The sequence below is a fragment of the Capra hircus genome, chromosome 29 (genome assembly GCF_001704415.2).
Source record: "Capra hircus breed San Clemente chromosome 29, ASM170441v1, whole genome shotgun sequence".
Classification (NCBI taxonomy): domain Eukaryota; kingdom Metazoa; phylum Chordata; class Mammalia; order Artiodactyla; family Bovidae; genus Capra; species Capra hircus.
The window spans coordinates 44,309,120-44,333,430 of NC_030836.1; the positions used below are offsets into that span (position 1 = coordinate 44,309,120).

At 60.4% G+C, this 24,311-nt stretch overlaps 2 protein-coding genes across 3 annotated transcripts; one reads left to right on the forward strand and one right to left on the reverse strand.

Moving 5' to 3' along the window:
* Nucleotides 1,181-4,565, reverse strand: AP5B1 (adaptor related protein complex 5 beta 1 subunit). 2 transcript variants are annotated; one of them, XM_018043514.1, is made up of 3 exons: nt 4,454-4,565; nt 3,917-4,086; nt 1,181-3,812 (listed from the first exon to the last, which is right to left on the reverse strand). In XM_018043514.1, exons 2-3 carry the CDS (start codon nt 4,064-4,066, stop codon nt 1,329-1,331), a joined length of 2,634 nt encoding a protein of 877 aa, XP_017899003.1. In that variant the 5' UTR covers nt 4,067-4,086; nt 4,454-4,565; the 3' UTR covers nt 1,181-1,328. The 2 variants fall into 2 exon arrangements, with proteins under 2 accessions (XP_017899003.1, XP_017899002.1); XM_018043513.1 differs by having other exon boundaries at nt 3,917-4,503.
* On the forward strand, nt 12,236-23,406 carry OVOL1 (ovo like transcriptional repressor 1). The gene is made up of 4 exons (XM_018043496.1): nt 12,236-12,685; nt 19,063-19,280; nt 20,936-21,125; nt 21,291-23,406. Exons 1-4 carry the CDS (start codon nt 12,586-12,588, stop codon nt 21,584-21,586), a joined length of 804 nt encoding a protein of 267 aa, XP_017898985.1. The 5' UTR covers nt 12,236-12,585; the 3' UTR covers nt 21,587-23,406.

The window sequence follows — 24,311 nt, forward strand, 5'->3', positions numbered from 1 at the left end:
AGATCACATGTCAAGTTACTGCAGCAGCTCCAGCTTGGGACAGACCTCCTCCTGACCACCTCTGCCACAGCCCCGCTTGTCCTGAGCCCTTCTTTCCTTCCCTCGCCCACCCCAAACAGGAGGGGAAGATTGGGTGCCCAAGAGGCAGGGGCCAAACAGCCCCATTCCCCAGAGCAGTAAGGCCCACGCCTCTGGCTGTCCACCCAGCACTCACGAATGCTGCTCTTGCAGCCTCTGGGGGACATCCAGGGCAGGGAGCGGTGGGGACGCGGCCCTGTGGTAATGGAAACCTGCTCCACGATGACAAAACATGATTACCAACCAGCTGGGTGACTGTTGGAAAATCACTCAACCCCTCTAGCCTACAGATTTCCTCATCTGTGGGGCCCTGCTGAGCTGTTGCAAGGATGAAGTGAGGCAACGTGTGTGGAAAACAGCTTGGTGACTAGTAGCAGAGTTGGCCTTAATACATCTGAATTCTAAGTATATTGCATATTTGGAAAAAGGACTAGGGGAACTGTCTCCTTACCTGGCAAGATTCTTAGGTCCACAGAGTGGGCTTATCCCTGGGTCGGGAATTTCCCCTGGAGGAGGGCATGGCAACCCACTCCAATATTCTTCCTTGGAGAATCCCATGGACTGAGGAGCCTGGAAGGCTGCAGTGAGGCAAAGTCATCCTAATTTCAGCCCAGATCATGGGAGGTCCGTTCCATCGGCCCTCAAACCTTACTAGCAGATCCTTCCGAGTTGGCTCCAATCAACACAACCCAGGAACCCCTTCGCTAGGGCAGGGACCACCAGGCTGCTGCAGCTTCCTCTCACTGCTTCTCCCATTGGCCCACCATCCTAGCTAAACTAAGCTCTGGGTGCAGGGACCTTGCAAAGCTCTGGAGTTGAAAAACACTGGCTCACAGGTCAGGTTCAAGCTCACCTTCATTTCCATTCCTAAGTTGCTGGGTGGTTTGGGGCAAGGGTTTTCCCTCTCTGGGAAGCAAAGATGTGGCTCTTTTTTCTTCTACCTCCTGGGCAGAGATTCTAGAGAATGCTAGGCATATCTGGGCAGGAAGGAAGTTTGATGCCCTGCAGTCTGGGGGTTCCATAGCTTGGAAACTCTCCTAGAGCCTCTGAACCCCATTCCAGATGCCTGCCCCCAACCAGGTCCCAAAAGGAAACAAACCAGTCAGTTCTGTTACCAAATGTAATTTTTTGTGTTTTAAAGAAAGGAGCCACAGTGCTGTGTCCTGGTTCTCAGCAGCCCTTCCTGGGCAAGAGCCTGCAAAGACCACAGTCCTGCGGCCCGCCCCCCCCACCCAGCCTGGCTCCCGGGCTCAGCCATCTGCTGACAGCCCACGGAGGTAGTCCCCCGCCAGGGGCAGCACAGCCCAGTTGTCAGTCCGCAGGGCCACAGGCACTCCGTCCGACTGGGCTGCCTCCAGTCGCAGCAGCAACCGCGAGTCCGGGGGCAGACGGATGGCTATAAGGTAGCTGACAGGGGGTTGGGCCACCACCACAAAGGGCTCCAGGTGGTGGGACACCAAGGCCTCCAGCCCCCCTGGCCCGAGAGGGCACCACAAGCGACTCTCGGTGCCCTTCGGCAGACAGGAGCCCCAGAGCTCCTCAAAGAAGTCCAGCTGGGCCCCCTCGGGGGGCCGGGGGAAAGGCAGGAAGAGGTCAGCGAAGGTCACAAGCAGGGGTGGCAGGTGAGTGTGGCAGGTGAGGCCGCTGGGTGTGGTATACAGGGCACGCACAGTCAGCCTCGCAGGAGCTGGGCGTCGGGGCTGCAGAGGCAGGAGCAGAGGGCGGGTGGGGCGGCCAGGGCACAGGCAGGGCACGTGGACAGCCCCCAAGGGTGCGTAGACCTGTCCTTCCACACGGAAGCGCAGCTCCAGAGAATACACCGGTTCCAGCACCTCCACCTGGAGCCGCAGCACTGGGACTGGGCCCTCGGCTCTGCGAGGACCCACACTTAGCCGAACCGGGGCTGGAGCCTCCTGCACCATCAGTGCTGCAGCAAAGCCCTGGTTCTCGGCCACCAGTGAGGAGGCCAGTGCAGGTGCAGCAAGGGAGGGGCCCAGGGCTACCCCCAGCTTGGGCCCTGCCAGGTGGGCCAGAAGGATGTAGTAGAGACGTGCGTGGTCCTGCCCATCAGGGTCCTCCAGTTGCCTGGCCAGCGCCTGCAGCAAATCCGCCAGGCCTCCCCCAACGCCTGCCCGCAGCAGGGCCCGGCAGACCCGTAGCAGGGCCTGCTGGAGGCCCCAGTCCGTGCAGTGGGTGGCTGCAGCCCGCAGAAAGCTGAGGGTGGCACTCTGGGCATCCCCGTCTGCCACCCTGGCCAGCATCTGCAGGTGCCAACGGAGGGCCTCCTCTCTGCCTGGCCTGGATACCACCTCCTGCCGCAAGGCCACCCTCAAGGGTTCCTGCAGCTCAGGGCCCACTTGATCCAGAAGATCTACGAAATGGGGAGCCAGTGCAGGCCGGGTTCGGTACAACTGGGCCAGTCCCTGGGTCAAAGGTGTCAGTACCACAGGCTGCCCAGCCAGGCAGTGAGCAACTAAGTATGAGGCCTGGAAGCAGAGAGTAGCCAAGGCCCGGGGGCCGCCGTCCAGGGCTGCCCTCTGCCGCAGACCAGCCAGGAGCTCCTCCAGATAGTGCCGGGGACTCCGATCCTGGCCCTTTTCCTCCTTTTCTTCATCTTCCACACAGAGCAGACACAGCAGGTGCAGGCGGGCCAAGAGGGCCATCGGCTCATGCAGGAGGCTGGGCAGGAGGCCACGGCAGAGCTGGGACCCCAGCAACAGTGGGGCGGCCTCCTCATCTGTGGGTCCTAGCGGCCAGTTCTCAGGAAAGTTCAAGAGACAGTGCAGGTAGAAGAGATGGATGGGCAGGGGCAGGGCCGGGTGCTGAGCAGCCAAGGTGAGCCGGCGAAGCAGCAAGGCCTCGTCCTGGGCCGTGAACAGGGCCTCGCCGAAGGCTGCCTTCAGGGCCAGCATGGCGTGCAGCAGTGTCAGCTGGGCTGTGCCCAGCAGCCGTACCAGCTGTGGCTTGAAGAGCACTGGTGGCTGTCCCCGAAGACCCCGCAGGGCCCAGCCCAGGAGCCACAGAAGCTGGGCCTGGGCCACAGGAGTGAGCAGGTAGGAGGAGTCCAGAAGCTGGGCCACAGTGGCCCGCAGCTCCCGGGCCTCCTCAGGACTGAGCTCCAGCGCCGCAAGGCCACACTCGCCCTCCTCAGCCGCCGGCCAACTGGGTGCCTGGGGCTGAAGGTGGACCTCACCCTCCTCAGCTAACGTCCAGTTCCAGGGACCACCCTCCATGGAAGAGTCCCCAGCCGTGAGCAGGCCCTGCAGGCCGGCTCCGGCCCTGGCTTGTATCACCAAGGCGTTTCGCAGAGCAAGTGCCAGCAGCAGGCTGAGGGGCTGGGCCGGGCCCTCGCGTCCCAGCAGGGCCCGCAGCAGCCCCAGGCAGCCCCCCAGCAGCCCGGGCCGGCAGCTCTCCAGTTCCCGCAGGCACTCCCACGCTGTGGCCTGCAGGGGCCGCTGTTCCGAGGCAGGGCCGAAGCTTCGCCCCAGATCTCGACCCGAGGCTAAGCCCAGCAGCAGGGGCAGGAGCCGACCGGAGGCTCCCGAGGCGGGGCTCAGCGCACCTCCTGCCACCAAGGCTGTGGTGGCCGCCAGCAGCAGGGGCCGCCGCAGAGCTGAGGGCCGCGGGGGTAGGAGGACCAGAGTGTCCAACAGAGACGTGGCGGCTGCTTCGGCAGCAGGGGCGTCCGGCCACAGCTGGGCTGGGTACTCCAAGCTCAGAGCCAGCAGGGCAACCTGGAGATGGGGGAGGGCGTGGGGTGGGCATCACGAAGTTGAGGGTCGGGACACGGTGCGCTGGGATAAACACCTGGGACCAGGGCTCGGGAAGGGGGGCCTACCTTCATCGGCTCGCTCAGCTTCTCACTCCTCAAGTCGCTTAACAGGTCACGACCCAGATCCTCACCCTCGGGACCTGCCATGAAGGCGGACGGGCTGGCCCGGAAGGTGCCCAGGCGCTGGGCCCAGGTTTCCCGGCTGAAAGGCCCCATGGTCGGGCACACAGATCCCTCTAGAGAGAGGCGAGGGAGGAGGGTCAGACGTGCGGGCCTGGACCGCGCAGGGCCCCAGGGCCGCTAGAGGGCGCGCGAGCCGATGCGCAGACCCCAAAGGGGCCGCCCTCGGCCGCGCTCAGACACCAGCGAGAACCCCGCACCCGGGTCCCGAGATGAAACCCAGAGGCTTCGGGGGTGACGCTGGGGCGGGCTGCCAGGGTCCCCGCGGGGCAAGAGCGCGGGGAGCAAGGGCGGGGGCGCCGGGTGGGCCGCTGGCGCGGGGTGCGTGCCGAGAGCTCATTAGGTCACCTGCCCGCAACCGGCACCGAAACCACAGCACCGCCCCGGCCCCCGGCGCCCGCGGTAACGGACCGGCCCTCTCACCCTGCCTGACTCAGCTGACGCTGGCGCTGGGGACTGCCGGCTCCTTCCGGGCTGGCGGCGCGGGGCGGGGCGCACGGCGCGTGGGCGGCCAAGACGGGGCGGGCCCCGCGCGGGGGCGGGGCCGTAACGGGTCCACCACCTCCCTCGCCCTCCCGGCCGGCAGGTGCCGACTCGCCGGTTTCGCTGGGGCTGAGTAACTGTCCCGCTCTGCGCAGGCCCCCCTTCCCCGAAACCGCCGCAGGCCCAGGCAGAGGCGGTGGAGTTGGGTGGGCCCGGGCTCCCGGTGCCCGGGTCCCCGTGGGCGCGCCGACTGCAGTCTCGGGGAGCTCAGGTGGCCAGCGGCCGAGGGCCCGCCCGCCCGCCGGGATGCCGAGAGTGGCAACCCGCGCGCCCCGCGCCGGCGCCTGGGCGCAGCGCACCCTAGTCCAGCGCCCGCAGACTCGGGGGGTGAAGTGGATCATGAGTACTTGGGGCTGTCGGTGTGGCCGCTGGGGGGTGTGCGAGGTGCAGTCCTGGGCGGCCGCGGGCCTGGCGGAACCGGTCGGGCAGGCGCCGCAGGACTTGGCTTCGCTTCCCCGACGCCAGCTCCGGGCCCCCCACCCGCTCGGCTTGGGGGCGCGGAGCCGGCGCCGGGAACGAGGCAGGCGGAAGCTGTTGACCTTTGCCGGAGGCCGTGCCGACGATCGGCTAGGGTAAAGCTGGCGGGGCCAAGTCACCAGCTGCTATGAAGCAGGAAGACAACGGGATGCAGACGTGCGGACTGGCAAGGCCCGGCGGGTCACGGGGCTCCCAGGACGCTTAGCACGGACCAGGAAACTGAGGCCTTGCGCCGCAGATCTGGGGTCAAGCAGTGCCCGAGCCCAGTTACCTTGACTTCCAGAGGGCTGGACCAGGGCTCTTTGGGGGCACGCAGGAGGCTGAGCCGGGGGCTCACCTAGCAGCCTCTTCTGGGTCCGGGGTCCAGGCTGCAGAGGCCTCACTGACCGCAGGTTTCCAGGGCACAGAACCACAGGTGTCCAGACCCCACACCCACAGCCCACTGGTCTGAGAAATGCCCCAGGCTCTAATTAGCCTGTTTTGAAGATGAAACAGGCCTGAGCCCCCATTCTAGCTGCTGCCAACTGGTTTCTCTCCTTTCCCCAAGCTTGGCAGTCCCCTCCCTATTCCCATCCCGCTGCCCTCCAGAGGAGAGGTGGTAGGGAGTGGTGGGGTAGAGAGAGCTGGAGAAGAGGCTTTCTGGGTGCCCAGGGTGCCAGGCGGATCCACCCCAAAGGACAAGTTCAGCTGGAAAACCTAGTCCCAGCTCCTCTAGGCCCCGGCTCCATAGTTGACTCATAGGCGGCAGCCCCAAACTACTTCCCTCTAGGTGCCTCAGTTTCCCCACCTATAAAATGGGAGTGATGACTCCTGCCGGGGAGGCTGCGGGGTGGGGCTGTCTGCTAATTAAGTCTAAGATGAAAGAGGCCAGGATGACAGCAACCATGGGAGGGAAGGCAGCTTGGGGGTAACAAGGAGCCTGTCTGGTTTCCCTGTCTGAGGCCCAGAGGGTGCTGATAACTGCACATCCCCAGCCATCACCACTTACAGGGAGGGAAGAATGATTATTAAGCCCCTTTTTACAGTGGAGGAGCCAGGCTTCAAAGGGTCAGGAAATACGATGCTGGCTCTGGCCCCCGCTCAGCCTCTGACAGCCGCCAGTCTTTCAGAACCTTGGCTCCTTGGGGCCCAGGGTCTAGAGGGAGGGAGTTCTTGGCGCTGTGCTTCTGGATGCTGTGGTGGGAGCATCCGCATGGATTCATGGAGGTAGGGACCTGATGATGGGGTCCCACAGAGGAGAAAAGGGAGGCCCAGCCGGGTGTAGTCACTTGCTCAAAGTCACAGAGCTCCTAAAAAGTGGAGTCCAGCCTTCAGGCAACAGCCCTGTGCCACCCCTGACTTGGCCCGCCACTCAGGGCAGCTACTCTCTGCCTTCATCTGCCTACCCAGGTGTCTGCTCCCGTGGGAGGGGGCTGCTGGTACTGCCCCTGGCACAGGCCAGGCACTACACTGAGCTTAGTCCACCAGCACCGAATCTGCAGTCAGCAAGCCCACCCCTAAGAGTGAACTTCCAGCCCAGAGGCCCCAGGTGTGGGCTGCAGCAGGGAACTCCCCACTCCATCCCCCCGGCTCATTTCTTCTCTTTCTGCTGTTTCCATCCTCCTCAGGGCAGCTCAGTTCTGGGGAGACGTGAGACACAAGGCTTAAAATAGGGAAAGTCCGTTTCCAGAGGGGTCCGAGTCACGGTTTTCTCATCTGTGAAATGGGAGATAACCCATCCTCACAGCACTGGCACTAGGGATATAGAGGCGCTTTAAAAAGAGCACATCGGGGAGCTTCAAGAGGGAGGGGATACGTGTATACCTATGGCTGATTCATGCTGAGGTTTGACAGAAAACAAAATTCTGTAAAGCAATTATCCTTCAGTTAAAAAATAAAAATTTAAAAAACTATTTATGTAAAAAAAGAGCACATCAATTTGCAAATCCATAGAGAGCAGAGCCATGGGTACCAGGGGCTGGGGTGTGGGAGGAATAGACAGTGGCTGCTAATGGGTAGGGGGTTCCTTCAGGGGGCAATGAAAGTGTTTCTGAAGACAGTGGTGACGACTGCACAGCTCTGTGCAGATACTAAAACCCACTGAACTGGGAATTCCCTGCTGGTCCAGTGGTAGGTCTTCGTGCTCTCACTGCTGAAGGTGCAGGTTTAATCTCTGCTGGGGGAACTAAGGTCCTACAAGCATGGCCCAAAACAAAACAAAACCCCGCTCACTGACTTGTACACTTTGAAAGGGTGAATTTTATGGGTATGTGAACTATATCTAAATAAAGCTACTAAAAATGATGTTAAAAGAGGTCCCTCATGTACAGAACTTACACTGGGGGAGAATGAAACAGACAAGACAAATCAAAATTTCATGGGAAGAGATGCTGCAAAAAAGAATAATAAAATAAGGTAATGGGACAGAAGTGACTGGTGGGACAAGGATTTAGCTGGGGTGCTCAGAGAGGTCTCTTAGAAGAGGGCATGTCTGGCTGAAACCTGAGTGAGCAGAGAGAGCCAGTTATCAAGTGGGGAAATGCCTTGAGGCAGAAGGAGCAGCGGAGGAGAGGCCTGAGCTGGGAACCAGCTTTGGCCAGTTCAGTGGCCAGAGAGCTAACAGCGTGGCGGGCGCACACATAACCAGCGGGAAGGGAGACGAACGGGGTCAGGAGGCCAGCGGGGCCAGAGCATGCTGGGCCCCAAGGACTCCAATCAGTTCCCAAGGATCGGAGTGGGAAACACAGAGAGTGAGGTGTAGGCAGATTCCAGGTGCCCTGGAAACCCACAGGACAAAACTCAGCAAGCGATGGCGGCGTCAGTGTTGCACGCAGCACTTCACAGTTCGTCAGGGGCTTTGCAGCGTCCACGGGACTCCTGTCAAACAGGGCTGGAAAGGCCACTATTTGAGCCAGGCAGAGGCCTCAGCTGCCCGAGCACCAGCAATCTGCTTTAAGGCTGAGTCCATTCTCAAGACCTGCTAGTCCTCCCGGCCAAAGCAAATCAGAAGCATCTCTTGACAGCAGGGTTGGAACTTGGAGCCCTCGTACAGAGGTGGCTTAGCCCAGGTCCCTGGCTGGGGCAGCCAGACTCCAGGACCAGTGTTCTGCTTGTCTTCTCAGCACAGCTCCTGGAAGCTCTTCCATCTCCAGCCACCATGCTTTAAGCCTAAACCCCACCCTCACCCCCTCCCAGTTCCTCCCAGAAGCCTTCTCTGAGAACAGGAAGGGGTTAAAACTTCTCCATCCAACTCCTGCCCTGGCTCTCCCCAGAGCTGCTCAGGATGGGAACCAAGCACTGAAGGTGGGTGCCAGCAACCAGTCTTTGGGGAGCATGGTCCTTACTTGCCTGTTGGGGTTCTGTCTCCTCACACCCCTGTCCACTGTACCAAAGAGACAGGTCTGCTGAGGACACCTGGAATCAGCACTCGTGGCTCGTTTTGCAGCCAGCCCAGGCCACCATCCCCTCCTGCTTGGACCATGACAGTAGCTTCCTCACTGATCTCCCTGCTGCCACCCTCAGCTCCCCTCCCCTGTTGATGCACTCCCTTCCCCCCATCGCGGACCCCAAGGCTGCCCGTCGCCCTGAGCCTCACAAGACATGGCAGACTTGCCTCTCCAAGCTCAGACCTTACACTCTCCCATCCTCTCATGATCCAGCCACCCTTCAGTTCATCACACACAGACACACACCTGGGGCACACTCCTGTTCTGGGGCCATTGAGCCATCTGATCCATCTACACTTCATGCTCTTCCCTGATCTGCACAGCTGGCTCCTACCTCTCATTCAGATCTCAGTGCCCCTTGCCTGTCACCTGAAATCAGTCCTGAATATTCACTGGAAGGACTGATGATGAAGCTGAAGCTCCAATACTTTGGCTATCTGATTCGAAGAACTGGAAAAGACCCTGATGCCAGGAAAGACTGAAGGCAGGAGAAGGGGTGACAGAGGATGGGATGGTTGGATGGCATCACCGACTCCATGGACATGAGTTTGAGCAAGCTCTGGGAATTGGTGATGGACAGGGAAGCCTGGCGTGCTGCAGTCCGTGGGGTTGCAGAGTCAGACGCAACTGAGTGACTGAACTGAACTGCCTGTCACCATCCACCACTAATTGAATGTCCTGCACCACACTAATCGTTTCCGTCTTTGTTTGCCTTGCATCACAGGATACCCAGGGCTACCATATAGTGGGTGTTCAATGAACATTTGTTGACTGAATTAAGGAAGGAGAGAATGATATTGAACCGGCGCTGTGTGAACAGAGCAGAAGGTGCTTGCCCTTATGGAGCTCACAGTTCAGTGTTTACCCAAGTTCACATATACTGTCTAGTTCTAGATAAACTAGAACCAGAGCCCATGAACCAGAAACCACACACTGACAGCCCACAGGTCAAATCCGCCCCACAAATGTGTTTTATTTGACTCATTTCTTTTCCTTTTTTTTTAAGTGAAGTCAATGATTAAAAACTGGTAGGTTTCAAGGAATTCCCTGAAGGTTCAGTGGTTGGGACTCCAAACTTTTGGTGTTGAGGGCCTGGGTTCAATCCCTGATTGGGGAGCTAAGATCCTACAAGCCACAGAGTGAAGCCATAAATAAGTAAATGATAAAAATTGGTAGATCTCACACACACATTTCGATTTCCAGTTCCCAAATGGACGAAAGTGGCACCACTGGGTTTCTGTGGTTGAATGACATGCTTGCCACGGGTACTCTAGGTAGTCACATTCTCCATGCCACCCCCGATTTCCGAAAGCTGCCTTGTGTCACTAAACTGACATTATAGTTTTCCTTATAATAATTAAAAAAAAAGTTAGCTCTGCATTTATACCTCTAGCAAAAGCTGGAACATGAAAGACTGTGCCACCTGAGTCAAGAAACATAGGCTAGGGGCTTCCCTGGTGGCTCAGTGGTGAAAAATCTGCCTGCCAGTGGAACACTGATCCATGATCCGGGAAGATCCCATATGCAACTAAGCCTGTGGGCCACACCTATTGAGCCTGTGCTCGAGAGCCTGGGACCCGCAATTACTAAGCCCATGCGGAGCAACTACTGAAGCCTGAGCACCTAGAGCCTGTGCTCCACAGCAAGAAAAACCACCACAACGAAAAGCCCCGAGCAGCAACAAAGACCCAGCATAGCCAATAAATAAATCATTAAAAAAAAAAAAACATACGCTATTCATCCATTCAATAAATATTCATTGACACCCACTATGTGCCAGGCACTGTTACAGATGCTGCAGATACAGTGGTGGACAACACAGACAAATCTCTCTCCTTCCCAGGGCCTCATTCTTTTTTTTTTTTTTTTCCCCAGGGCCTCATTCTATACACTGGGTACACTGGGGAACTTTCTTTCCACAAGTGAAGACATCTGAGTTCGTCCCGCATAAGAAGGACTGCCAGTGTCCAGCATTATCCATGAAGACTTCATCAGAGTTTCCACGAAGTCCCTACTGTGTCCCAGCCCCTGTCAAGGTCTGGTACAAGCAGGGTGCTCAATAAACATTTATCGGATGTTTGAGAGTCCAGGGTAAGAGTCCAGGGTAAGAGTGGATGGTTGACAAGGTAAGTGTGGGCTGTGGGAGGCACAGTCTTGGGAAAGGAGGGGCAAGGGGGCAAACATTAATGCCCCTGCCAGATCTCACACCATCCTCAACACAGCCCCAGGACGTTGACAAGGGATTCTCAGGTCACGGACAATACAGGCTGGAAAGGAAAGCTCCTCCACCAGCCAGACTCCTGGGTTCCAGGAAGGTAGAGAGGAGGAGGCCCATCTGGCCCCTAAGTCCACCCTTTCCCCACCCACCCAGGGTGTGCTCTGCAGAAGTCCTGTGGGGGTATGTTAAGGGCCTCTGGAATCTCCCTCTTTCAACTACCTTCTTCCACTACATGCCTGAAAGTCCACCATAGGCAGGCTGCTCCTTTTCTGACTCCTGACTTTTGAACTGTGTGAATTCATTTATCAGATTCATTTCCTCCTAATCTGTTTCAGCAAACATTTAATATGTGAGAAAGGTGTGTGTGTGGCCGGGACTCTGAAATATTAGTTTATTTTACATGGCTGAAGCGAGGGGAGCTAAAAGAGGAAGGGGTCCCATCCCTGCCCTTACTAGTCAGCTGGTAAGAGAAGGCCAGTGGCCCAAGCGTCACAGTCACTGTGCCTCACGGGGCCCACCAGGTGCTTCTGAGGAGGGCGGGGGGCTCCCTCCAGGAGGCTGGGCCTGGGGACTGGGCAGGGCATGGTGAATGGTTGGAGTGAGGGGTCCCAGGCTGAACCGGAGCCCAGGGTAGGACACAAGCTCTTTGCCTGCCGTGGCTGCAGCCAGGCGAAGGAAGCTGGTCTTCCACCATCGGCCCCCCTCCAGTCTTGCTGCACCCGAAATAGGGCCATCTGGGACAAAGACGAGGGCTTTGGGGGTGGGGCGCGGGGTAAGCCCCAGTGGCTAAGGCGCTGGGGTCTTTCGGGAAGGCGGCGAACTCAGAGCGGTTTAAAACGACCCTTCCTCCACGAAGCCTTTCACACCTGCCCGGCGGAAAGGCGGGCTCTCGGCGGCCCCGGGCCCGGCGGGTGCTCTCCGCTTTGTATTGCGGCCGGCGCGGCCTGGCCTGCGGGTCCACCCGCCTGCGCGCTCCTGCGGCCCCGCGTGCCATTCCGCACGGAGCCGGCGACTAGCCAATACCTCTGGGCTGAGCCACGAATTGCTCAGCCAGGCCTTTGAGACCCGGGGCCGCCTGGGCCCAGGCCCGGTTCAACAAGTGTGGGCCGGGCCGCCCAGTCTCGCCCGACGGCTTCGCGCCTCCCCAGGCGCCCGGGGCGCGCCGGGCCCCGTCGGGCGAGTTTCACTTCATCACCGGCGGAGCGTGCGAGCGCCGGATAACGTTGCCCCTTCCCCTCCCCTGCTCGTCGGCTCTCTCTCTCCGAAACTCCAGTTGGCGAACGCTAGCCCTCCCGCTGGGCGGCAACCGGGCCGGCCCGGCAGCCGGGTGCCCTGCTCCCGCCCCCGCCCGGCCACCCCGCCCAGGCCGCGAGGCCACCTCACCGGCAGCGGAATGGAAACCGGTTCGACAGGTAACAAATAGGTGGGTTGTCACCGTTATTTCCCAACGCATGCGCCGTCGCTCCCCGGGCCACTCCAAGCTAATTAGCTCGATCACCCCCTCCCCGCCCCAGCCACCAACACACACCGCCGCGAGCCAATAAAGCGTGAACCCGTCCGGCCGGCTAGCACTTTAAGACTCCGCGAGCGGCCGCGAGGAACGCCAGTCGCGCCGGGAGACGCTTCCCCGCCGCCCGCTGCACCTGGCTGCAGGGGACCTCATTGGGACCGGAGGACGCAACAGCTCCACCGAGCTGAAACGGGCGCGCGCCGTCCCGGGCACGGCCTCCCGGCGGAACGGAACGCGGGGCGCTTTGGCTACTTCTTCTCCGACCTGCCCCCCTCCCCACCCCCAGTCACCCCCCGCCCGCCTCCAGCCCGGCCTGGGAAAGGTGGGACGACTCCGGCTCTAGTTGCGGAAGCGGCCCGTGCCGCGCGAGGAGGGTTCGAAGATGCCCCGAGCGTTTCTGGTAAAGAAGCCGTGCGTCTCCACGTGCAAGAGGAACTGGAGCGAGCTCCCCGACGAGGAGCGCGGCGAGATCTACGTGCCAGGTGAGGGGCCCGGCCAACGCGCCCCGAGCCCCGCGCCGCTGAGAGGACGCCGGGCCCCGTCGAGCGGCCGGCGTGCGGGGCGCCGTGGCGCGGAGCCCGGCGGCCGGAGCAGCAGCGGCGCTCGATTTAATGTTTAAGCGGCCGCGGCCCCGTTAGCCCGCGCGGGCGCGGCCGACCCCGGGCGCCGGGGGGAGGGGAGGGCAGGGCGGGCGGAAGGAGCGGCCACGTGGGGGCGGGGTGGGCGCGGGGGGACAGCGGTTCCCAGGCCCCGGCGGGGGCGCGCGGGCCCGCGTGGGGCCGCTCTCCCCTCCACCGGCCCGAGCCGCTGCGCATGGGAGGCAACGGGGTGTCACCGCCCCGGCGACCCTCCACTCTCGCGCCGTAAATCCAGAAAGCCGGAGCTTTTATGAGGCGGGCGGAGGGCACTGGAGCGGTGTCACTTTGGGGGGGCCGGGAGCGAGCTGGAGTTTGGGCTGAGGTTTGTGCAAGTGCAAGAGAAGACCCAGAGCGTAGGCCACCTCCATTGCTCTCTCCGTTTCCCCCATAACACGGGTGGCCAGAAGGTCCCCGTGGGGGTCGGGCAGGCAGGGAGCCCCCCAGCCGTGGGGAACGCGAGACGGCCGGGAAGGCGCCCGGCTGCATCCCACCAGCCCTTAAGACAAAGGTGGGATCGGGTCTCACCTCGGTTAGAAACGCGCCTCCTTCAGCCTCGAAGAGGACACCAGTGAGCTGAAAGGGGGTTTAAAGAACCCATCCCACAGCCAGGGACCAGCCCGGGGGAAGCTGGGGCAGCCAGTTTATTTTCGGAAGACGCCTTGACAGCGTCGGAGTCAACTTAGAATGAGTAAACCTAGTTGTTTCTTGCCCCGGCGGCATCTTCCTTGTTAGTCTTCTGTCCGCCCCACCCCCAACAGAATCTTTGGTCGGGAGCGAGCCGGTTTCCTTCGGAACTCCCCCTCCCCAGGCCTGGGGGGTGGGGCAGGGGATGCGCTGAACACCCTGCCCAGCGCCTCCAAGGGGGGAGAGGTTGTAATTAACCAACCGACTTTGACCCTTGATCTGCAGGCTCCCCGGCACCGCCCCAGGCCTTGTAGGAAAGTGGCGAAATGAGGGCGGTGAGGGGCCCTGTGAGGGCTCTTGCCTCAGTTTCTCTCCTGAATGCATGGTTGGAGACAGTGAGTGGAGCGGTGGCCTGAGCGATATCAGGATCCTATGGCCTAGGGTGGTGGCAGGGTGTTTCACAGCTTAGCCTTGTCTCAAGCTCCTTGGCCCCTGTCTACAGCCTCCTTAAGACGAGAGAATGTTCCAAGCCCTGATGATCCCAGTGGGGAAACTGAGACATCAAGGGAAGTGAGCAGGCCCAAGATTCTCTGTGCGGTTTCTTGCTTCTCCAAGTTCCCCAGGGAGTTGATGGTGTTTCAGGTCCGGAAGGGGTGAGGGTGAGGGCCGTGGGCCCCCTTCCTTGCTCCTGCTCCTCCCTCACCTGTGTTTGACTTGCTGCTTAGCTGCTCCTTGAGATCTGATAAACCGAACTTGGACTGTGTTAAAGGTGAGCGGAGCCTTGCTTGAGACTCAGTGTGCTGTTATTTTTAGTTTTATTTCACATCCCAATCAGTAACAGATCATGTGGTGACTTTTACAAAGGACAAAGAAATTCCGCTTGTTCATATCGTTGGCTGCCTTGTGTCCTAGTGGTTTTCCCCACCGCAGTTCTGGTGGCCGTGGTGGGAGTGGCGGTGGGGGGCGGGGGTACCTACACCCAGGGACAGGCCCAGCAGGTGCGGAGGAGGGCATCTGGATGTCTGTGCCACCTGCTGCTGCTGTCCAGGTGAGGGGAGCTGCTCAGCCTACAGGACCACCCTGGACGTAGGGTGGGGTCTGACATGGAGAGGCAGGTGAGAATTTGCCAGGCAAAGTCCTGTGGGGTCAAGCAAAGAGTAGAAGTCAAAGAACTGACTTTTGCCCCTCAAAACCATGTGGCCCACTAGCTTTCCCACAGTTTTTGGAAATGAGAAAGCGAATGTTCTCGGGCTACGCTCGGGCGCCTCAGATGGCAGGAGAGTGGGGAGTGTGTTTTGTGGTGGCCTGTCCCCTGACTGGGCCATTCCATCACCAGCGGACCGTGACCCCAGGAGCCGGCTGGGCACGTTTCCTTCACCCCACCCCACAGACTCAGCACATTGTGACCAGCTAAGCATTGACCCCGTCCGGTCCCCCTGGGAGAGGCACTGGGAGGGCTGGGGAACGAAGCGTTTGAGGTCTGACCTTCCCACCCCAGTCCTCTGAGACCCTCAGAGCAGCAAAGAATGCCTGCAAAGAAGGGCTTTACTGGCTGAAGGCTTTGGCCCCTGGCCTGGCAGTTGTGACTCCAGGGCCCCAGGCTGACCAGCACTCCAGCATCTTCTCTGAGGCACAATTCTAAAGGTTTCCCACCCTCAGTCCCCTGGCCTCAGTCTCCCCCCAAAGCTGAGGGAAAGGCCCAGAGGTGGGCACAGGGGCTGGAAGGCCATGGGGGTGGGAGACGGTGCCACTCCTGCTGGCAGCATTGAAAGGGCTCATGGTTAAGAAGCCCCTTCTTTGGGCCCCCCTGGCCTCCATCTCCCTGGCATTTCTCCTGCTGTGTCAGTACTGACTGTGGGAGGGCTGCTGGTTTCTTGAGGATGAACTCAGGCACCTGTACCCAGGAGCTAAATTCCATCTCCTGGACCAAAGAGGAAGCTCCAGGAACAGAGAGGAACAAGGATAAAGCGGGGGTCCTCCTGGCCCCTGCTGAGAGGAATAGCCAAAGGCTGGGACGGCCCTAGAGGGGCAGACCCAGCCTGGAAGCTGAAGGACACGCGCCAGCCATGAGCATCCAGGGGCCTCTGCCCTCTCCCCAGCTTGGGACACAGCGTCTGTGGGCCCTTCTGCCAATTCCCCAGCACGTGCCCTCCCCAGGGAGGCAGCCAGGCTGAGGTGGGGGCCCGGAGCTTCCCCAGCCTGGCTCTGACGAGGCCATGTGGGTTGCTGGGCAGCTCTCTTTCCGGGCCGGCCGAGATAGGAAGGCTGAGAAAGTCAGCTTGGGGCCCCAGCGTACACGTGTTGGGGTGGGATGGAGTGGAGCTGGGGCGCGATTATGCCTCTGATGGTAATTATTCTAATTCCTGGGAAGGGTTGGCAGTGAGGTCTCCATGGAGCAAGGCTGGGAAGGTAGGCAGCCAGCCCATGGGTGGGAAGGGTGGGCTCAGTGGGCTCCCTGGCTATCTCACAGGGTGCCATCACCCAAGCTGCCCTGAATCTTTGTCCCTCGCTTGGGTGACCTGAGGCAGAATCCTGCCAGACTGTTTGTCCCAGAAAGAGAGCAGGTGAGGACGAGTCCTCTGGGCACAGGGAAGACAGGAGCAGAGTGTGGCCATTGGTGATGTCAGGCTTCCTCTTTAACTCTGTTCACTCTCAGCTGGGGTAGCGTGGCCTCCCACAGGGGGCTCCCCATGCTGCCCCGGGAGGGAGGGTGGGCAGCACGCAAATGCTGCCCAGTCCTGCGGCGTCTGCCCAGGCGTGAGGGCTGGGGTGTGCCGGGTGACCAGCGCTGTGGACTCGGTATGAAAAACAGTTGGCGGAGGGGGGAAGGTCCCATCTGAGGGGAACACTTGGCGTTCTCAGGATGGGAACCACAGGCTGAGAGACGGCCCTTTGTGTTTCCAGGGCTGCCCACCTCGGGCGGTTGGCTTCACTGGCTTCCTTTGAAGAAGCTGACCTGGGGGCAGGAGGAGACGGGTGCGGGGACCCTGCCCTTCCCGATGAGGGTGCAAGGCTGCCTGACAGGAGCCGGGGCTGTGCTCCGCCCCGGTTCAGGGCTGAGCTGAGCCCCGACCCTCTTCCAGGTCGGTGCAGCCCCAGCCTCTGGGAGGCGGAGGCTGGGTGTCCTCACGCCTCCTTCGGCTGCTCTGCCCAGAGCCCGGCCCTGGCCTGAGGCTTTGGATGGGGAGGACCCAGCACCCTGTCTGGTATTTGGGCCAGGAGCTTGAGGGACTTGCTGAAGGCCGAGGAGTGGGGAGAAGTCCTTTTGGGGGGGTAGGGGGAGCTGCTCTGAACCCCTCATCCAGGTGGAGGCAAGCTGGGCAGACAGTAGGGGAGCCCTCGAACGCCTGAGGCTGCAGGGAGAGGACCCGGCTGGCGCGGCCTGCCACGCTCCTCAGCTGTGGGCGGGCGATGAGTAGCCACAGCGGCCGCCACCTTGCCGGAAACGTCTAATTAGGGGACAGAGAGCAGCACCGGCAGGACCCAACCAGTTCTGTTTCCTGCGACTCAGTGACACCCAGCCACAGGAGCGGCTCGCGGGCGAGTGGACACGCTCCTGGGGGTGGCGGGAAGGCAGGTTTGGCTGGGCGGGCGGGAGGAAGCGAGCACCCCACCCTGATGGCCTCACCTGCCCCTGGCTTGGGGTAGAAGCCGCGCGGAAGCGGGCCAGGCAGGCCCGCTCCCTGTCCCCGGCTCCCTGGCACCATCATTTTGGGGTTTCTGTGGAATGAGAGAGGCAGGCACTGGTCTCTCCCCAAACGGGCTGAGATCTCAGAACCCTAGCCTCGGACCCCCCACCCCCACCCCTCTGGAGCAAGGGAGCCAAGGGTGACAACTTACTGGGCTACAAACCGGTTAACCCTTACCTGCAGTCACTCCTCCGTGTGCAGGCGGTGTGGCCCGGCTCCAGCGCTGGGGAGCCTCGCTAACGCTACCCGATACTGAAAGATACAGAGGGTAGAGGTTCCTATTTATCTCTACCTGGATTGAAAAATGGAAATTGTCATCCAGCTTTGAGTTCCCAGGCAGGATCTCCAATAGCCATGTAAGCTGGCATCAGCTGAAGCTGCCAGCTCTCAGACACGCCTGCCCTCAGCAGCCCCCGTCCCTGTGGGAAGACTGGGGGGACCCCCGAGAGCTCTGGCCTGACGTCCAGCCGCCCAGAGCTTGGAGAGAGGCCAGGCCGGGGCCAGGCGCTGGTGAATCAACTCCCAGAATGAGGTGGCTCATTAGAATCCCCGAACGGACAGACAGACGGCGCCAGTGCCAGCCGAACGGGTTTGGGTGTCAAACGGGTTTGGGTGTCGGGCAAGCACATTCTTCCCCCGTCAGACCTTTGTTGTACTTTGAGGGGGCGAGAGCCGGGGCCTCTCCCGAAACTGGGGTGCCTCCACAGCTGCCTCTCCTCCATCAGTGTGTCCTCCGCCCCCTCGGGTCCCAGCCCTCCGCCTCCAGCCTCTCCCACTGCGTCCTGCCGGGGCCGCCCCTCCTTGTGTCCCCATCCACTGTCTCACCGGCCAGGGGGCAGTGGCGCAGGGGATCTGTTCAAAGCTCTGAAATCCTAAGTCCACCTCCTGAGTCCCCTCCCGGAAGCCCACTCATCCTTTCCTCCCTGTGCCCCTCTTGAGTTTTCCTTCTGAGGCTTGGAGAATGTTCCTAGCTTAGCCTCTCTGGGGGAAAAACACTAAGTTGAAACATTAGATTGTTTGCCTCGGCTCTGGGGGTGTGAGACTCGTCTTTGTCACTCTGGAGACCTCCCCTCCTCTCTAGTCGGGATGGGGTCCAAGCCCCCGTGTGAGGTGTCTGCTTGCTGTCGCTGGTGTCACTGCCCGGGGGGGAGCCCAGGCCCTCTAGGCGCCACCGTGAACTGAGCTTGGAGCGGTGAGGAGCGGTCCCTGCTGCGGGGGAGGCTTGCGTCACAGGCAGGCAGGCTGCCCAGGAGACTGTTAGGCCACATCCACCTGCTGCTCCCTGACCTCCTCCCTGCTCCGCCCCGCCCACCTGTCTGCCTGCCAGGCTGGGCCAGCGGGAGTGGGGAGCCTGGAGCCCCAAACAGCCGCAGTGTGAGGGACAGACTGGCCCAAAGGAGGGAGGGGTTAGGACCACCCAGTTCCCCACAACCAGCGGCTGAATCTGCCTGGAGGAGAGGCCCTGAGTGGCCCTGACCACCGGGACCTTCTGGGGCCGTGATGAGTCCCGGGACCCTGGGCCTCCCGTTGTGCCCTTTGTCCCTGCGGGAGTGTAGATGAGACCTGGAATCCAGGGGGACTGGCCCAGGTGGGGCCGGCAGACAACTCGGGAGGAATAATTGGTAGCGCAGGTTCGGTCCTCCCAGTTCCGCTAAGACACAAATTACTCAGCGGGCAGGCCTGTGGGCCGTGGCGCTTGGCTGGCGTCACCTGTAATTACCTTAATGGGGTGGGAGGGAGGTGTGGCGGGCAGTGGGCTGGGGGCAGCCCTGCTCTGCCACATGCCTGCGAGGGGCGGGACAGTGGCTCACGGTTCTAGCCAGCTCACTGCCAGGGAGCCCTCCTGAAACCCCACAGAGTCCCCTTTTCTCCTCCAAGCCCTTCACCTGGCTGCTCTTCTCTTCGCAGTCAGCCTGGGCTTCTGCCCACCACAGCCCTACCAGGAACCAGAGCCCTCGGTGGCCGAACCCCCTTCTTGCCCTCTGGCTTTGGACATGAGCCTTCGGAACTCCAGCTATAGTGTGACCCCCGGGCCCTGCGTGGTGGCCCAGCTGCCCTCCGAAGACATGAGCCGCCTGGCAGGCCCGCAGAGCAGAGACCATGGCTTTCTGCGCAGCAAGATGAAGGTACTGATCCTCACAGTGTCCCTGAGGCCCAGGGGCACGTGGGTCCACATGGGTCCTGCCCACGAGATGTGGCCCAAATGAGATTAGGCAGACTGGCTTTGGATCTGGGTCCAGATTTCTACAGATGTGAACCTCCCTGGGGCATAGACAGGGTGGGAAAGAAAAGTGAGTCTGAAGTGAGAATGCCATGCGTTGGGGAGAAGCAGTGAGGTTAGAGAGATGTCCAGCCCTTTGGAGTCCTTTGTGGGGGTTGTTTAGTTTTGTTTTTGGCCTTGAGGGGAGGCAGCCCTTACACAGAAGTCCTTGGAAAAGCGGGGAGGCGTGAGCGCCTGGCCCCTGTCTCTGCCGCCTCAAGAGTGAGGTCTGGGGTCTGCTCGGTGGTCAGCTGTCCCCCTGAGGCATGTGCCCAGCAGTCTCTGCCTTGAAGTGTACACTTCCAACCCAGGGCCTTGCATCTGGGGCGGGGCCTGGTGAACCCGGGTTCAGCAGCCAAGGCAGGAAGAAGCACAGGGTGGCGGAAACGGCCCTGCTTTCCAGGAGCACGAGGCCTGCATTCCTGAAAGTTCTGGAACCTGGAAGCACCTGCCAGTGGTGATCTCGTGGAAGGGCTCTCATGGAGCTTCCTGTGAGCCAAGAGACTGGAGAAAACTGTCAGGGAAAGGCTAATCCTCCTCTCTCACCCATGGAGGCCGGGTGTTGTAACCCGCCGGGAATCACCAGGAAATGTGCTAGGCGGCTGACGGGAGCTGACACGGCACCCCAATCCCCGAGGGCCTCTCCTCCCAGCCCTTGAGCCCCAGCAGCTAGGGAGCACGTGGAGGGAAAGCAGAGGGCACGGGACCGTAGATGAGGCAGAGAAGTGAGTCCTGACCCCAAACAGCTTGCTCAGCGAGCAACACGGCCTTTACCCAGTGCCAGGAGCAGCACAGGGCCAGGCGGTATGCGTGAAAGCGGGGCACCTCGGGCCCGGGGAGCTCAGGTGGCGTGGCTGGTGACAAGGCCACCACAAAGCACAAGCAACCTCTGAGCGTTTAGAGGTAGGGCCCGGAGACCACGTCTCCACTTCTGAATAGATCTGAGGTGTTGCACAGTTACCGTGAAAATGAGAAACCTTTATAAAGAGAGTCATCAGGGTGGTAAAGGGACCCAGACGAGACCATGTCAGGCTCAAGAAGCCGGGGCTGGGCTGGCCCGTGAGGTGAGGGAGCTCCAGGCCCCCAGCGGCCTCAGCCTGGGAGGGCGGCGCGGAGACCACAACCACGTTGTGGAGCCTTCCCCATCCTGAGGCGCAGACTGAGAACTGAGCAGCAGCTAGAGGACGCCTGGGCTCAGCGAAGGGGGGCTTTCTGCCAGGGAGAGTTGCCCTCTTTCTGTCGGGAGCTGGCCGCCTGTCTTTAGAGACAGCAAAGAAGGGCCTTGCAGAGGGACTCAGGAGCCCGACAGGAGGCTGACCGAGCAACAGGAGGCTGACCAAGGACCCAAGGCGGCTTCCGGCCCCACCACCCCATCTCCGGGAGCCAGTGGCCCAGAGGTGTGGCCCCTGGGTGGGTAGCGCCCCTCCTCGGGGCCGGGGGCTGGCACAGTGCGTCTTCCCGATCTGCCACCTGCAGCCCCAGCTCCTGGGTGTCTGTCACACACACCGCCCTCGCCCACAGGTGACGCTGGGGGACGGTCCCAGCGGAGACCTCTTCACCTGCCACATCTGCCAGAAGGCCTTCACCTACCAGCGCATGCTGAACCGCCACATGAAGTGCCACAATGACGTCAAGAGGCATCTCTGCACCTACTGCGGGAAGGGCTTCAACGACACCTTCGACCTCAAGAGGCATGTGCGCACCCACACAGGTGAGAGGGGCCCGCCCGGCGGCGAGGCCCAGCAGCCGCGTGGCTATGGCGGGGGGCCGGGGTGTTCGGGGCGGGCATCCTTCTCCCCTCCCTCGGGCCGCTGGGGAGTTGGGGCTCCTGTGCCCCAGAGCTGGGTCCCTGATGCCTGCGCTACCCTCCCTGCAGGCGTGCGGCCCTACAAGTGCAGCCTGTGTGACAAGGCCTTCACGCAGCGCTGCTCTCTGGAGTCCCACCTCAAGAAGATCCACGGTGTGCAGCAGAAGTACGCGTACAAGGAGCGGCGGGCCAAGCTGTACGTGTGCGAGGAGTGCGGCTGCACGTCCGAGAGCCAGGAGGGCCACGTCCTCCACCTCAAGGAGCACCACCCCGACAGCCCGCTGCTGCGCAAGACCTCCAAGAAGGTGGCCGTGGCCCTGCAGAACACCGTCACCTCCCTGCTGCAGGGCGCCCACCACGTCTGAGCGGCGGCGCCCCGAGAGGGTGGGGGCGCCTCCTCGCTGCCCCACCAGCCCGCCCTCTGCGGCTTCCTGCCGGAGCACCCAGGACAGGCCTGGAGCTGGCCACGCGTGCTCGCTCAGGCTGGCACTACTGACCTCTGTTTGTATTTGCACTGGTGTCTTTGGGCAGAGGCTGCTCTGAGCCTGGGCAGCCGTGTGGGGCAGGGCGAGGCCGGGACTGCCTTCCCTGTGGAGCAGCTGAATCCAAAGATAGGACTTCTTCCCAGACGAGGCACGGGAAGGTGATTCTCTTGTCCCTCGCCTCTGAAGCCCCAGGGCAGGGGCAGCTGGTTCCCCGTGGATGGCAGTCGGGTGCCCTTACAAAGGACACCCCGGCAAACGCCTGCGATGGAGGAGCTAGCGATGGCCCACCCGGCTGTGTTCCTCTTGCTCAGGGCTACAGGGCTCTGCTCGTTGACAGGGAGATGCACGTGCGTGTGCACAGCCGTGGACGTGCGTACACAGGAGGCCTTGCCACATATCACCTCATTTTTAAGAAGTCAACTACTGGTGCCAAGGAGGTTTTATTTCTTTTTTAAAAAGATGACAAGTGTACAGATATTAATATATTTTTGGTGCCGATGGCGACTGCTTTTAAGAGAGGATGGAGCTGGCTTTTCTCCTCCCCACGCAGTTCTATTTATCCTGGACATTTCACACCTCCCCTGTGCCTCGGCTGTGGGGTGGCCGCCCTCACCCACCGTCATCTTTCCCAAGATATTTAATCGAAGACTTCCCTCCAGCCCTGGGGGAGGGTGCACTGCGCCCCGTTCTCCCCTCCTGACAGGTCAGCCCATCACAGCTTCTGCCCTTCCCTCCTTGGAATTCTGCCTCCTTCCGACATCCTTTCAAGGCCAGCCTCCGAGTGACCAAGAGCCCCCTGGCCTCCTGATGACAGACCATGGGCAGAACAACTCACCATTCCAGAGGCCGAGGGTTTGTCTGGCTGGGGCCGTGGGGCTAAGACCAGTGGTGGGGTGATGAGTCTGTGCTGCGCCCAGGGGTCCACCGCCGGCAGTAACAAGAAGAGTGCAGGGCCAGGCTGCGAGGTCTGCTCTTTCCTGGCTGAGTCAAAAACCCTAGGACAGGAGCAAAAAAAATGGGACAGAGTAATAACCAAACACATCAGAAGCTTCTGGAGGGAGAACAGTATGAGATGGTTAACCGGTTATCTTTGTAGCCTTTTTGCTGTTTTTCTAACGACAGGGTTGGCCCTTGAGCCTCTGAGGAGGGAGCCACCCCTGCACCCCTGCTCCATTAGAAGGACTCGGCCAGGCTCCCCTGGCTTTACCCGGGTTTCCTACTAAGAACAGGAAAGGGCTGTGGGTCAAAAGGGAGAGACAGGCAGGGGCTGGAGCTAGTCTGCCAAAGAATGAGAAGGCAAACTCGAAAGAGAGCACAGAGCAGGTGGAGCTGCCCTGCAAAGCCAAAGCCCAGGTGGACCCAGCCTTGGCCTCTCCTGCAGCATCCACACAGCCTGGGATGCGGGAGGGGGCCTTCTCTGACAAAGCTCTGAATGTGTGTGGATGGTTTTGGAAGAGTCTTGCTTCATTTTACTTTAGAGCCTGCAAGAGCTGCTGTATTCTGGAAGTTGTAATGTATAAAATAACTTTCTCTGGAAGTTCTGTCTTGTTTACATGTCTGTATCCCTGTGTTTGTTACCTGGTCATTGTTCATCTCTGTGTTCATTGCCTATCCAAGGAAGTTGCAAAGCTCTGTGTTGTCTGTTTTATTTTATAACTTTCCCCTCAGCTAGCAAAATAAAAGAATTGTCATTTTCTGTGTTTCAGCATTTTTGTTTTATAGGCTTTTTTTCCCCACCTACAGGGAAATTAATCAAAACAGTGGATACATTCTATTCAAAGTTTGAGCCTTTTACAGGTAGCAGTGGCCCTCAAGTCAAGACAAGAACCTGCTCGATTAAGTGGCCTGCCCATGGTCTAAGCAGTCAGTGCCTGCTGACCCCAGGACCCCGTTTTGTTCTCCATGGTGGCCACAGGGTCCAGTCTCTTCCCCATACCCTGCCAGGACCAGAGGAGGAAGAGCCGCATTCCCTAAATAGTAGGGCACGAAGTTCTTGTCAGTTCTGGGTCAGACACTTAGCTGTGGGGATGGTCACACCCACATAGCCTTTGTTCCAGGCCAGGCACATCGTGTATTAGCACCCTTGACCTTCCAGCCACACTGGGATGGGTGCACACTGCTGATGGGGAGGTTGACAGATGGCATGGCACCTCTAGGCAGCTCAAAGTAGAGGGAAACTTAGAGATCACCTGGCCGTGCCCATCACCTACCTAGGATCACTGGGGAGCCCTGATCGCTCTGGGACCTGGGTGCCTGAGTGCCCGTTCAGTGTTCTTCCATCACAGCCTCGCCAGGGATGGAGGAGGCGGCTGCCAGGCCTGGGCCCTTGGCGTACGTTCTGGGAGAAGGGTGGGTAGCCCTGGTGCAGTGAGAAAAAGGAAAACATTGATCTAACCTCCACAGCTCTTCCGTGTGAAGGCAGAGGGTGGAAGGGCCCCTAGCCCTCCCTGTGTCTCTTTAAATAGCCAGGCACAGAGGATTTCTTTTTATCTCTAGAAGCCTCCCAATGTGAATGACAAACCAAATCCCATTTTTCCATGTCCCAGGATGAGCAGAGCCCATTGTTGAAGCCCAGATGATTAACTGCTATGTAAACTTTAGCAGG

Excerpts from the sequence above, each read along its gene's own strand:
- AP5B1 (XM_018043514.1), bottom strand. The coding sequence starts at position 4,066 with ATGGGGCCTTTCAGCCGGGAAACCTGGGCCCAGCGCCTGGGCACCTTC. Across the intron at positions 3,813-3,916 it reads AGCTGAGCGAGCCGATGAAG|GTTGCCCTGCTGGCTCTGAG; the intron begins GTAGGCCCCCCT and ends CCCCATCTCCAG.
- OVOL1 (XM_018043496.1), top strand. The coding sequence starts at position 12,586 with ATGCCCCGAGCGTTTCTGGTAAAGAAGCCGTGCGTCTCCACGTGCAAG. Across the intron at positions 12,686-19,062 it reads CGGCGAGATCTACGTGCCAG|TCAGCCTGGGCTTCTGCCCA; the intron begins GTGAGGGGCCCG and ends TTCTCTTCGCAG. Across the intron at positions 21,126-21,290 it reads GCATGTGCGCACCCACACAG|GCGTGCGGCCCTACAAGTGC; the intron begins GTGAGAGGGGCC and ends CCCTCCCTGCAG.